Raw genomic sequence first — 14,860 nt, 5'->3', positions numbered from 1 at the left:
CCTCCTCCTTACTATGTCAATAATGAAACAAATGTTGGAATGGCAATGGACTCACCTTATGGGTGGGAGATTATAGCTAGTGATTGATGAGAACTATTAATAATGACTTATCGTACCTGATATTTGCATCTCATCACCATTGAAATTAGCATTTGCAAGGGTAAATAGAATTTAGTGTCAGGGCTCAATCGATGGGCAAAATTGTAGTGCTGCTCTTTACACATACAGTACAGTATCCGCTGGGACTTTGAGGCTGTCTTGGAGTTTCAGCATAACGATTTGCTACTTATTGTATGTCGTTAACCGCATATAACATAATGTCGGCCCTTGTGGACCAAAATACATCTTTTCCAGGATAGCCAAAATAAGAACATCATATGACATAATGGCAGGGACAAGAGAGGAATGCTTGGAATGAGCTCCAATCTCTGTTGCAGATGCAGGGCAATGGGTATTGGGTTTATTGCAGGTTGGTCCTGCTATTTGGGGTTTACTAATCATCTCTGTAATTAAGCCAAGTGGGAGAATGCGCGGGACCATGAATAATTCACAAGCTGCTCTGGGGCCATTCACCATGTTTCATTTTCTCTCCACAGTCGAACAAGCAAGCCAATCTGTCACTGGAAAAGCGGAGATGTCGGAGAAGCGTCGGGCCAATTTGGATTAAAGCCCCCTCCAATAGGAAGATGGAACTACAAAGACAGGAAGAGGTAAGTGCACTGTCGCTTAAACCCCTTAAAGCTCCAGTAAAGGAAAAACAATTACTGCAATAAAAAATTATGATGCAAAACTATCCATCGAAATGCCAGGGCTTCAGACTGCAGCCACATGAACATCACTACTAAAGCACAGCTTTTTACATTTCTCATGACCCAGTTTCCCCCCCCAAAAATACAGTACCTTTTAGAGTAAACCAGGGCAAAACGTTTTTAGGTTCCCTGCTCCCTTTCTCGTTGCTTAAGAGTGAAGATGTTTTTCAGCCAGTACCTGTTTAAAACTAAACTAAACTTAGTTAAGTCTGTGTGTGTTGATGATCTTGGCATTTTGTTACACAGGCAAGTGATTTAACAGTAGTGCCACAAACACTGCTTCAACAAGTTTGCGAGGGTCAAAGGTAAAAATTTATTATAGAAAGGAAGGAGGCTTTCGCACACTTTCACCATTGCAGAACCTCACCTTTAAGCATTAAAATCTTTTTCTTTTCTTTTTGTCATGTTGAAAAAAAGTTGAATCTCCTTCCTTTGTTTCTTTCTTTGTCAAAACTACTGTAACTGAAATTAAACATTGGGCAGACAGTGACGGTCAGGTGTTGGCATAATGTTTGCCTTTTATGGTTTTCATATATACCAAATCCTCCCTTGAAGTAGATGAACTGAAGACACTTGCAGTTCTGTTGAGGGAACCTTTCTCTAATTAAAAAACAAAACAAGGTCTTAACATCTTCAGTTCAAACACAATCGAATAATTAAGATTCAGTTAGATTTCTATGCCTCTGTGTCAAACAAGATCCCATATGGAACCAGCCTGCACAAGCAAAGCCCAAGTGGCCAGTGCATTATTTATCTGGTATATCTGTCACCATCAATAATGCAGAAGAAGTCATTAACAACCCACATCCACACAAAATAATAGCAGTGAAACATGGATAATACGGAAGGCACTGAAACTGCCATGGCAGCTTTATGACGGACACCTGGGACAACGCAGCAGGAATTGGCCCAGAAATAATCTATTCTCGTCAATGCCAGATTTAGCCGATGAGGGAAGACGGTGTCTTTTGCAGGTGATCGGGTAGTCTACCTGGTGCTGAGCCACTTAGGACTTGATAAATGACATTAGGTCATGAAAAGCCATATCAGACTGTGAGGACTATGCGAGAGAAATGAAGACGCTACAAATTGCTCATAAGGACAATGGCAGCGTCATGTTGAGCTCAGGCTGATCCCCCATCAGGTAATGATGAGGAGTAGAAATGTGCACCTCCATGCACTGTTTTGTTCATTCTCCTGTGAAAGCGCTGTGACGCTTTGTCAACATTTGTCAATATTTGTCCAAATGTTTTGAAAATGGCAGATCTACAAACTCACAACGTTTCGCATTGTGAGCTTGTAGATCTGTTATTTTCGAATAACCGGATTAAATAGGGCTTAAGTGTTTAAATTGTTCCACATTTTGTTCAAATATAGGATAGGTAGGAAGGGGGGGTTGAGGGTGAAGAAGTGTCTTCCTGAGTGTCTTCCTGAGACTTCCTGATGAAATGACCATGGTACAGTACACACTAGGAACATCCTTTTTAGTGTGTAATAACAGAGAATCAACAGTTGTTGGAACAAGTGTCCTCATTTTGGGCAAACTATGCAAGGACAGTGCCCTAGTAATGGAGCCTAATGAATTATTCTATTTGAAAGTACAGCAAAACTATGCAGAACTTGGTCATTTCATTTGGTGGGGACAAAAGCAAAAGAAATAGCTTTCTTCCATCAGTCACAAAGGAACATTTGAAAATGTTTTTTGTGTGATCTACAGTATACAATAAATAACAAGGTCCACTTTTGCAACCAGGATAATTAAATATAAACTATGTCAAAACAACAACAACATTACCAGATGACTATTAGCAAACATTTTCTTTATTGATAATGGGCGATAAGATGCGGAGTGCAGATGAAAAATATTGCATCTCGCCTCATTTACACCAGACACACTGAGGCATATACGATCTCTACTTCTGATCCACCTCTCATTTGACTTCTGTTCTCTGTTTCCCCACTTTCAGGGCATTCTGGGTCATTCTAAAGCCTGATCTATACATTGTCGTATGACGGCGTTGCTGAATAGCAGATCTACAAGCTTGAAGATTGCCTATTTTTGGTGCACAATGTAATTGTACGAGGAAGTATACTCTCTTCCTCTTTCTCCTATTCTCTCTCCCGCACGCACACACGCACACGCGCACACGCACACGCACACGCACACACACACACACACACACACACACACACACACACACACACACACACACACACACACACTTCGCTCTTACATGGCAGCGAAGGGGAGGGGGGAGTAAATAAATAAATATCACAGCTATTAATGGGGTGCTATCAAACTAAATGGCTTTGACAAACCACCCCCCACTGTGAAATCTCATTCTTTTCAAGCCTCAGACCTTTCATTGTCCTCCAACTCATCTCTCATCAGTGAATCAGATGGCACTATCTTTAAACAATCAAGCATCCATGTCTTTTCATCACAGCATACAAACATTCAGCCGCAGTACACACCAAAATCACACATTTGCACTCAGGATTTTTGTTCTGTAGGACAGAGTACCACTTTTACTGCTGAACAGCTGCTCCACTTTTGCATCAAGGAAAATACATTTTGTCCTTTTTAGTAACAAGTTACTGTAACAAGTTACGGCACACTTCTAGGTTAAACAGCTCTCATAGCCAACACAAGGGTTTGTTATATTACACAACATTTAAATGTAAATGAAGATACTGTATCTAGGTCTTTATTAAATCTTCACAGACAACACAGGAACCTCAAGTAGGTACTGTAGGATGCTCTGATGAACATCTCTGTGGTTTCTCCCAATTAAGGTGTGGGGCAATTATGGTAGATTACACCTTGTATTCACCTCACTTTGTTATTTATGTTGTTCATCCTTGGACTTATAAGTATATGTTCTGACCATCATAGAGTCAAGATGCCATGGCAGGCCTGGTATTTTTTGTCCCATGACAGTTCCTCCCATATGCTTTGTCCTCGCTTTCGTTAGAGAACTACTTGACCACCAAACAAGTTACATTTGGACGTCAGTGTTTAATGTACTGCTCTCATGAGCCAATCTAATAAACTTACAATGTGAACTGTCTCCGACTCTGTTTGACTCAACAAATACTGATTGTTGATACAGAATTCCTCAACAATGGATAAGTCTGAATAGTCTGGTCTGGTCTCCTGGTCTTTGTCTGTGTGATGTCTAGTTATGGATTGGAGGCCTCTTCACACAGCAGGAGAGGCAATGGATTCAAATGATCTAGACTGACAGTCAATCCCATTACTTCCAGTAGGGAATGGTAGAAGGACAGAGGGAGCCTGCCTTTATACTGAAATAAATTACCTTTATTTAACTCTAAGAGTGTAAAAACTGACCTGTTCACAACACTCTCAGAGTTAAATGAACACTCCCGATTTGGCAGTGTGCACTGACTTTCCAAACCCTCGGCCTCCATACCCACTGGGCTCTGACAGTGCTGAAGGGCCCACAACGGATCAAGCTAAACTCCCTGCTGCTGCACGGCTGCTGCTGACAGCACCAAGACAAGTGACTTAGCATTCAACCCTGGAACGTTTTCCTGTCTGCCGTCATTAACCTGGATTCAGTTTTTGGATTGAAGAGTTTTTGTAGGCTTGTAAGCTCACGACTGCAACGCGTTGTGAGCTTTTAGATCTGATATTGCTGGCTGACATACAATGAAGTATAAATCGGGCTCGACTGCTGTGGTGAGGTTTCTTCTTTGTGTGTGTGTGTGTGTGTGTGTGTGTGTGTGTGTGCGTGCGTGCGTGCGTGCGTGCGTGCGTGCGTGCGTGCGTGCGTGCGTGCGTGCGTGCGTGCGTGCGTGCGTGCGTGCGTGCGTGCGTGCGTGCATGCGTGTGTGTGTATGTGTTTGTGTGTGTTTGTGAGTGGATGCGTGTGTGTGTGTGTGTGTGTGTGTGTGTGTGTGTGTGTGTGTGAGTGAGTGCGTGCGTGTTGGGGAAGGGTACTGGGATAATACACATGGGTGACATGAAAGAGTGGCAGATGAGAGAACGAGAGGGGAAAATCTCCCCGCTCCCTGCAAATTCCTCCCCAAATTACCAAGTTCGATAACATTTTCCTGCTGGTGTTCAGAGTTCAAAGGGGACATTTTAGTGGTTGCCAGGGTTAAGACCTATTGCGCTATCTCAGAATGATTTATCTTACTTCTCGTGGCAAGCGTGTAATTTTCAAATTTTCTGCTGGAGTCTGCTTGAAAAAGATTTTTCCATGCCCACGCACTGTTCTTCAGCATCTGTCACATTAATCACCTTAAATTGACAGTAAACAAACCGAGACAACAACCACGCGTCTGTCCGTGTCGACCTCCTGTGACGTCCTCTGTAAATAAGACAAGCCACTCACTGCTCTGGGGTTTTAACAGACTTCACTTTCTTCATTCAAAACTAGTTCAGTAGAGATTCACACCGATTTTAAGTCACGACATAGAACATCTCTGACACACCGATAACTGAGCCTGAGCTTGTAGATCTGCTATTTTCCACAGAAGACGGACAGGGTTTAAGTGGTTAAACTTCTATTTGTGAAACTAAGTCTGTAGTAGGGCTGCTGCAACTATTGATTATTTTCATAATGATTATTCTATCGATAACTTTTTGGATTAATTTAATAATCGAGAAGCATTTTATAAAAATGTATACTTATTAAGTCTAATCTAATCTAAGTCTGATTAACCACTTAAACCCTATCTAATACTTTGTTGTACAAAACATAGCAAAAATAGCATATCTACAAGCTTACAATGCGTCGCATCACGTTGCGTTGTGAGCTTGTACATCTGCTTCATTCAAATCATTTGTCAATATTTTTTTATAGAAAATGTAATACATTAGTTCGATTAACTGTTGCAGACATGGCTATCAAGTCATGAGGGAAAATAAAGCATGAGTGTTTATTGCTGCAGTGCCTGACAGAGGAATGAGGAATAGAAGACGTGTGTGCAAACGGCATGGTAGGGGCATAAAGAGCAGAAATAATGATCTGAAACGTCATGTATTTCGTCTCACTTGGTACACATAGAAGTCACGTCAACTTTCCAAGCAGGGACAATTTAATGCAAATTACATATTCACCCCCTCTGTTTTTTCCCCATAAATGTACAATCTCTCAAGGTGTAAAAGCCATTGCTTTGCCTCACCAATATCTGTGCTTATGGCTGTACAAGAGGTGGCTTGGATGGAAGTCAATTTAATGATTATTTTGGACAGGTACTGTACCATGTGACAGCAAATGACCAATGCAGGTCATCTGCTCCTGACAGAGATGTGATGGGTGCATCTGTGTGTGTGTGTGTGTGTGTGTATGTGTATGTGTATGTGTATGTGTATGTGTATGTGTATGTGTATGTGTATGTGTGTGTGTGTGTGTGTGTGTGTGTGTGTGTGTGTGTGTGTGTGTGTGTGTGTGTGTGTGTGTGTGTGTGTGTGTGTGTGCGTGTGTGTGTGTGTGTGTGCGTGTGCGTGAGTGAGTGAGTGAGTGAGTGAGTGAGAGGGAGGGAGGGAGGGAGGGAGAGAATGAGAGGGTAAAGATGCAAGAGCGAAACATACTGCACAGTTGGTATACAGTTTTTTTTGCGCATAAATAGTACACTTCAGACTAAGTAAAAACCAGTACACCAACTCAACTCATCCAAAAACACAGTATTCCAGCATAGCAGGTATATCTGTGTGTGGGTGAGTGAGATGAGTAATAGTGGTTTCTATATCTATGCCTCTCTTTTCCAGATCCTCCTTCTTCCATTGGATGCTGCAGAGAGCTGAGGTGAGGGCTGCTCTTGTGGAGGTGGAGATAAACGCCACTGGGTAGAACTGTGCTCATCCTGCTCCTGATATGCAGTGCCTCCCTGCCCATAACAACTCAGACCCAAAATAGCAACAGAGGCAAAAGCACGCCTTTAGAACTGTGTTCTATTGCTGGGTCATACCAAAACGCACCAACAACATTAGCAGGTCTCTGATGATCTCTCTTAGCTATCATAGAAGCAAGGGGAGGGGGGCATATTGGACAGTATGAACACTTCTATACAGGAATGCGGAATGATTTATCTCACTTCCGGTGGCAAGCGTGTCAATTTCAAATTTTCTTCTGGAGACTGCAATTAATATTATTTTCTTTTTTTGGCGTGCCCACACACTGTGTTCTTAAGCATCTGTCAGATTAATCACCTTTAATTGACAGAAAACATACCGAGGCAACAAACACGACCCGGATAACATTTAGAGTTCTGTACGTGTCGACCTCTTGTGACATCCACTGTAAGACAAGCCACTCACTACTCCGGGTTTTAACAGCCTTCCCTTTCTTCATTTCAAGCTAGTTCAGTAGAGATTAACACTGATTTTAAGTCACGGCATAAAATCTCTCTGACACAAATCTGGAGAGGCAGAGGAGAACACAGACAAGGATGCAGATCCGCCATACAGATCTTAAACTTCTACTTGTGAACCTAAGTTTGGAGACGTGAAATCGATTGCCATCGTGGTTCAGACATGTCCACCAAGTCATGGAGGAAAATAAAGCATTGTTGGTTGGTGCTGCAGTGGAATAGAAGACGTGTGTGCAGTCGACACGAAAGGGGCATAAAGAGCAGAAATAATGATCTGAAACAGACAGGTATTTCATCTCACATGGGCACACATAAAAGTGACATAAAACTGATGAAGTCACGAACGGTTGTACAGACAGAAATGCACACTGCACGCACACGCACACACACACGCACACACACACACGCACACGCACACGCACACACACACACACACACACACACACACACACACACACACACACACACACAGCCAGAGAAGGAGAAATTCAGCTAGAAAGCATCTGGGATTGATTCCTCATGGGGTCCGACATCTAAGACCTCTGCTCCCAACAACATCAAGGGGGATTTAGTTGCTATGGCGGCAGGTGGTTCAGGTGGTTCATCTCCTCATAAGAGGGAATGTTCCACACAGACAGAGAACGCATACAGTTTGCCTGCACAGTGCACACCAACCAGAACGACCTAGTTTGCCAATAATAATAAACAATGAAATGAAACGGACCCTGATCAAACAGCTATGACAAGATCAGTCAACCACTTCAAACCTATATACTTCATTGACCAGGGTTCCCCAGGGGTCTTTCCTTGGCTTCCTAATTTTCTTCCCTCTGCACCAAATTTCTTCTGCCAAAACAGCCGATCTACAAGCTAACAACGCGTCGCAAGTAACTCGATACGTTGAAGGCTTGTAGTTCAGCTATTTTTGCTGAATGTTCGCCTATGACATGCAAAGAAAAAGGATGCTAGTGTTTTTTTTGGTCACATACTGTAAGCGCACGTACCGTATACAGTACAGTGAGGGAACTGTGTGTGTGTGTGTGTGTGTGTGTGTGTGTGTGTGTGTGTGTGTGTGTGTGTGTGTGTGTGTGTGTGTGTGTGTGTGTGTGCGAAACAGACAGATACAGTCAATCTTGCAATCACACTCAGGGAGACAGAATGATCGAGAGAGAGAGAGAGAGAGAGAGAGAGAGAGAGAGAGAGAGAGAGAGAGAGAGAGAGAGAGAGAGAGAGAGAGAGAGAGAGAGAGAGAGAGAGTATTTAATACTCTGGTTTTTTTTTTTTACAAGACAGACGGGAACATATCTGTGGCATCAGAAATGCAGGGTCCATTTAGACAATGGACAGTGGACAATTAGCTGTCACTCTCTGACTGGAAAAGAAAGAACACAGCTGACAAAGACTGTGCATTCATTGTCACTATGGAAAGTAGCAGAACTGTCCAACAATGTCACTGAATCCACTCTGACAACACTAACTTTGCCAAAAGCACCCAGAACATGAATCATTGGGATATACAGTAACTATAGGGTGCAATAATGTGTACAAATGTAGTAGTGTGTAATGTATCTGTACGTGTGTGTGTGTGTGTGTGTGTGTGTGTGTGCATGTGTGTGCATGCGTGCGCGCGTGGCACTTAAGTGTGTAAGCGTACATGTGAATGTGTGTATATGCATAGCCCTGAAACATGACTGTCATACCATGACAGTCATGGTGCCGAGTCCCCCTGGTCTAAAGTTGTGTTCGATTTTTTCACATTGCCATCTCTCACATAAACATAAACGTTCAGATTTCAAATATAAAGTGCTTACCACCGAGCCACGGATGTTACAAGGCGACGCGGACCGCGATGAGTACCCGTATCTCCCGTATTGTTCAATAAAAAGCATTTTAATCCCATCGCCGGCCATTTTCTTTTTTTTTTTTTTATACTCTGGTATAACGCTTGTATACAAGCGTCATGTGAACCATGGCTAGTATATGCATTGCATGTGGGAATGTGTGTGTGTTCAAATGTGACCCGTACGAGCATACGAGCTTGCAAGATATGGAGACGCCTTCCATATATCCTCCAGAGAGTTGAGTGAGGAATGCCAGAGGAATGCCTAAGGAAAGCTTTGAAACCTGCCCATGACCAGAGACGGCCAGGCTCTGAGCTCTGCCCCTCGGCACAGCCATCTGTTACGGCTCTGCAGGCAACAGCTTCGGATGACAGGTCAGAGCAAGGCCTCCGAGAAGAACATTGGAAATATAACAGGTGCCATGGAAACCAAAAGCACGGAGCTCCAACGGCCCCGATATGAGATGTCTACATGATGCAGCTCTGTCTTCCATACAATGCCCCAGCAGAGAAAAGCATCTGGTAAAAATGTAAAGCTACAATCCGGGACTTCTTTTTAATGAATAAAATGTTATTTACCTACTGGTTGAAAGATGGCTGCAATAGTGTCCCATCCGGTGTATTGCAGCCATCTTTATTTAGGGTATTGCGGTTAAATTGTTTGATTTTGACTACACAAATGTCAATAAAAGAACAGCTTTCATTATTGGTTATTTTATTTCTAATGAATCCATACCCTAATAATGAATTGTTGATGCCAATCAGTGAACTTTTACAATGGAGGCCTAGTACAATGTGTCTGCTGGGTCAGATCTTGGAGCTCAACTACATCACAGCACAGCAGAAATCAGTTTAAAAATGGACTCAAATGAACCCGTAATTCACTGTGGAAGTTACTGGTTCATCGCTGCAATTCTGGGTACTACCACCAGTTGAGGTCTTAATTCTAAACAGCTTACAGTATCTAGGTCTATATACAGTCGCTCTCTCACATTTTCCATTTCAGCCTCAGTAAAGATGAGGAGGAAAAAGCCATCAACTTTCCAAGCAGGGTTAATTTGATGCGAGTGACATATTCACCCCCTCAGATTTTTCCATCAGTTTTGCAATCTCTCAAGGTCTAAAAGCCATTGCATTGCCTCCCCACTATCTGTGCTTATGGTTATAAAAGAAGAGGTGGACTGGATGGAAGACCATTTTATGGTTATTTGGACAGGTACCAGGCCGCATATGTGACAGCAAATGACCAAAACAAGTCATCTACTCCTAAAAGAGATGTGATAGCGCACCTGTGTGTGTGTGTGTGAGAGAGAGAGAGAGAGAGAGAGAGAGAGAGAGAGAGAGAGAGAGAGAGAGAGAGAGAGAGAGAGAGAGAGAGAGAGAGAGAGAGAGAGGGGCAAGAGATTATTATTTGGTCATACAGTAGTCAACTCATCCAAAAACCCAGTATTCCATTATAGCAGGCATATCTGTATGTGGGTGAGTGAGATGAGTAATCGCAGTTGATGATGCTTTCTATCTAGGCCTGTCTTTTACAGATCCTCCTCCTTCCATTGGATGCTGCAGAGAGCTGAAGTGAGGGCTGCTCTTGTGGAGGTGGCAATGAATGCCACTGGGTAGAATCCTGCTCCTGATATGCAGCGGCTCCCTGCCCATAACAACCCAGGGTCCAAAATAGCAACAGAGGCGAAAGCACGCCTTTAGAACTGTGTTCTATTGCTGGGTCATACCAAAACACACTGACAACCAAATGGTTGATGATGCCTGTTAGCTGTCATGGCAGCAAGGGGAGGGATGCATAGTGGATACTTTTTTCAATAATGATGATCACATTTTTTTAAATGTTTAAATTATGCTGCCATTGCGTTGCCAAAAGCTGCAGCTGATCATTTCAAGGAGGGAAAAAAATTTTTTCTCTCAATATTATAACTTTAATTAGATTGTGCACTAAGTTTATGGATGTGTGGAGATCAAATAAATAAAGGATGACAGGATATGAATTTGAGGTCAGCGCAATTTCATCATGTGATAAAAGGAAGCTGCTGCTTGCTGTCTGCCCGTGAACAGAATTTCAAGTTACCCCCGCCAGCCTGTCTTTGCGCACCAGATACTGGAGCCTCTTGAGACGTGGTGTCTGTCTGTCACCATCTATCTTTTGTCTACCTTCGAGGGAAGTGAAATGTGAGCTGGCGATCGGCGATGTGTTATAGTTGGGATTGGGAAGTTTTCTCGGGCTCAATTATTTGGCTTTAAATAATGTTTAGGCTTTTCAAAACCAAAGTGACAGGAGGGAGCAGCCTACACAATTCCACAGCCAAAGATAGCCATTGATGCATGGCGTATAGTTGATGGAATTGTAGCTGATCCATAGCGTTAGAAGGAATTCTCCTTTAACGCTATGGACCAGAGCTAATGGAATTGTACTCATGATTTGTGGGGGCTACTTGTTGCTTGTCAAACTGAATCAATCACATCATATGAATGCCTGTATCGACAACATACGCATGATGTTGCGCAAAAACAGCTATTTTACGCACGTACCTTGTGGAGTTTCCACATCGCGCCGAGAGCTTTCACTTCGTGCGTGCCGTGTTTGCCTTCTTCCAAACACTGATAACACACGGGCATATGACACTGTACACAGTACATGCTTAGATTCTCCAGTTCGTGCTCCGTGCAGGTGGAGATCTTCCGGGGGCTGGCGCGGCGACTGATCCTCCCCTGGGCCGGGGGCACCAGCCTGTGTTTGGCCAGAGGACCGCGGGGAGGATGGCACCTCAGGCGACAGGCGTCGCAGTAGAAGACGTCGCATTGCTCGCACATCACGGTGGCCTCCTTCGGACTCTTCTCGCAGAGCTGACACTTGAGAGCGGCCGCTTTGCTCTGCTGGTACCTGTCGATATAGGCCTGTCACAGTTATTACATAATCGTTTAAGCGCAATTATTTGAGGTGATCGCAATTGTTTTTTAGCATAATCGTCATAATAGTTTCCATGTCGGAACATGTTCACACATTTTCAAATATTAAAAAAGCAGAAATAGCAGATCTACAAGCTTACAATGAGTCACTTCGTGACACTTTGTAAGCTTGTAGATTATTTATTTTTTTGCTATTTGTACATGTATAAAATTATTGAATATGTCAATAATTTCTTTGTATATCTGTTATTTGTCATATCTGCCCTGTGCAATTTTTACGAAGCCTAAAAGGCTTTTTTTATTCATTATGTTCCAATGTTCAATGCCAAACACACAATTAAATCGCTAATCGCAATTAATTGTCAACTTAAATTTGTCATCGTTGACAGCTCTACCTGTCGACCACCCCTTCCAGCACACGGTTCTTGGCGAACCCGCGGAGCCCCCGCTCGTCCAGGATGAGGCTGCGGTGACATTGCGGGCAAGTGATGCAGGAGTTACGGGGTACGGGAGGCAGGGAGCCGGGGTGGTGTTGGAGCAAGTGATGCTGTTGCGGCGGTGGCTGAGGGACGGATGGAGGAAAAACCCGTACCCCGTTGGGTGATTTTTGGCAAGGGGTGGTCGGGGCACTGACGAAGCCTCCGTACGAACCGTATCCACTGTCCGCCTCGCTGTACAAACTCATTTTATCCAAGTCGAGGTAATCATAATCGGAGACCCCGGAGCCAGAGGCTCTGCTGCTCTGTGGGGACTCGGCATCGGGGGTTTGCACGAGGATGTTCCGGGCGCAAGCCAGGCAAATGTTGTGGGAGCACGGTAGAATGATGGGCTCCCGGTAAAAAGACCCACAGACTGGGCATTTCAACTCTTCCTCCATTTCGTCCATGATGGCTGAGTGTGTACGGTATCTCAAAAGTGAAAAATAGTCACGCACGGAACTCTTTTAATGAGATTAGGCTGTGCTGTTCCAGTTGCGTCCAGACAGTCCAGTCGCGAATGCAAGTGCAACCTTGAGGAGGGGAAAGACTTCAATCAGTGTTGCCAGACTTTGCGAGAGAAATAAGAAACCAGGTCTATGACAACAAGCCCAAAAGAGGCGACTAGACCTTATACAGTCTATGGACCAGACTCATGACTAGCCACATGAGCACTTTAAACCTATATATTATAAATACATCGGCTATTTGAAAATAGCCGATCTACAAGATCACAGTGATGCGTTGTGAGCTTGTAGATCTGCTATTTTCAAAAGAGTCTTGGGGAAAAAACTTTACCATTGAACATTTTAACAACACAAATCTGTGTCCCTGGCACAAAATATTTTCAGTCCACTGGCACAGACAAATATATAAATGGGAGGTCCATGACATGAAAATGTTTGAGAACCACCGGTTTAAATTTTAAACCGGTGGTTCTCAAACATTTTCATGTCATAAAAACAAGCCACAAAAAAAACACACTCGCAACTACCAATATTTACTTTAACTTTACAGAAAAACAAGCCCAAAGTCGCTTATAAGAAGCGGACATGGCAACACTGGCATCAATGCTGAGGGAGGGAATCCTAACCAATAAGCGCACAGTAAATGCACATGACGGGAGCTCCTAACAACCATTGGGTACTGCAGCTGTCAGTCAGCGTAGGTCCGTAGCTAAATGAGCTGAATAGAATTTAGATACAACTTTTTATATTGCAGGTTGTCACTGTCATGTGCAACTACCCATTCAAGATCACTTTACACAGATTTTCTTGATTGGACCATCAGCATAAAGATTTAGTATAGGGGATACCCATAGAGACAGTTATAATATGGGGGATTCCATACCTTATAAATAGCAATTGCACCTCACAAGATAAGATCAAGTTTTGACACTCCCATGCACTTATTGTGTGCGTGTGTGTGTGTGTGTGTGTGTGTGTGTGTGTGTGTGTGTGTGTGTGTGTGTGTGTGTGTGTGTGTGTGTGTGTGTGTGTGTGTGTGTGAGGGGGGGAGGCGCGCCCACAGTCTATCTATGTGCTCAAATACCACAGTCATTTCCAAAGACTCCATGGCAACTTGCATTCTCAGGGGAGTCGTCAGCAGGGAGCCTCTTGAGAGAAGAATTAAACCACCAAGTAATCTCATTTGTCTCTCTGAGCACAAGAGGGCACTTCATGTGCACTCGGTCTGATTTCATTTGCATATTTTGTATAGCAATTCTTAACTGAAAAAAGGAAAAGTCTTTCAATCCTGTCAAATAAAAGTACAATAGCCTATAATTGGGTTCAATTTGGATGCAATGAGCATTGTTTCTTTCCATGAGAACCTAATATTGCACAAAGCTAATAAACACACACCAATGTTGACTGTAAGAAAAGTAACAACTAACAAGCAAGCAGCAACTATAATTTATATGTGGTTGGTTGGAATAATACAGTAAATTATAAATGATTATTATTTTTGTAGCTTTTTGTCCCCTTTTCTCCCCAATTTAGTCGTTATGCCAATTGATTCCTCCCCACAGACATTTCTGTGTTGTCACTGCTGTTATATCCTACTGACTCACCTACCAGTGAGGAGCCTCCACCGGGAGGACGTAGGGCCTACTTATTCACAAATTCTGACTTTTAATTGTCAATTGTGGCCCAATATATTTCCGTGGGTAGAACATAGTACTAACTCTGCCAAGGTCAGGGCCTTGACGCCCACTGGGGCCATGCATGTACTGGATTCATCGTTGTACTAGAAATGCTTTGATACAACTAAATGCCAAATGTTTACCTCATTTTTTACAAGAATTGGTGTTGATTGAAACAAATGACCTCCCACAACATCTTTTTACAGCCTCAGTGTCATGTTGTCAATGTAATTTCTACCATATATGAAGGCACTCCTCTATCTTCTGTTATTAACTAGTGGCCAACACTTGTTTAAGTGCTTGACAGGACAGACACACTTGACAGCTGTTT

General features: G+C 43.1%; 1 protein-coding gene across 9 annotated transcripts in view; it reads right to left on the bottom strand.

Moving 5' to 3' along the window:
- Positions 1-12,796, bottom strand: part of trim9 (tripartite motif containing 9) — a gene marked incomplete at its 5' end in the record, with an annotated part of 47,169 nt that extends 34,373 nt beyond the window's left edge. For all 9 annotated transcript variants that reach the window (XM_080414594.1, XM_080414596.1, XM_080414595.1 and 6 more), the window contains 2 exons: positions 11,533-11,884; positions 12,306-12,796. In XM_080414594.1, the coding sequence (XP_080270720.1) occupies positions 11,533-11,884; positions 12,306-12,796 (843 nt within the window). The remainder of the gene's footprint in view (positions 1-11,532; positions 11,885-12,305) is intronic.
- Between the last annotated feature and the right edge of the window lie 2,064 nt (positions 12,797-14,860).

The sequence above is a fragment of the Gymnoscopelus braueri genome (genome assembly GCF_963280865.1).
Source record: "Gymnoscopelus braueri genome assembly, chromosome: 19".
Lineage (NCBI taxonomy): Eukaryota > Metazoa > Chordata > Actinopteri > Myctophiformes > Myctophidae > Gymnoscopelus > Gymnoscopelus braueri.
The sequence above is the reverse complement of the archived record's forward strand: the minus strand, read 5'-3'. Positions and strand labels throughout refer to the sequence as shown.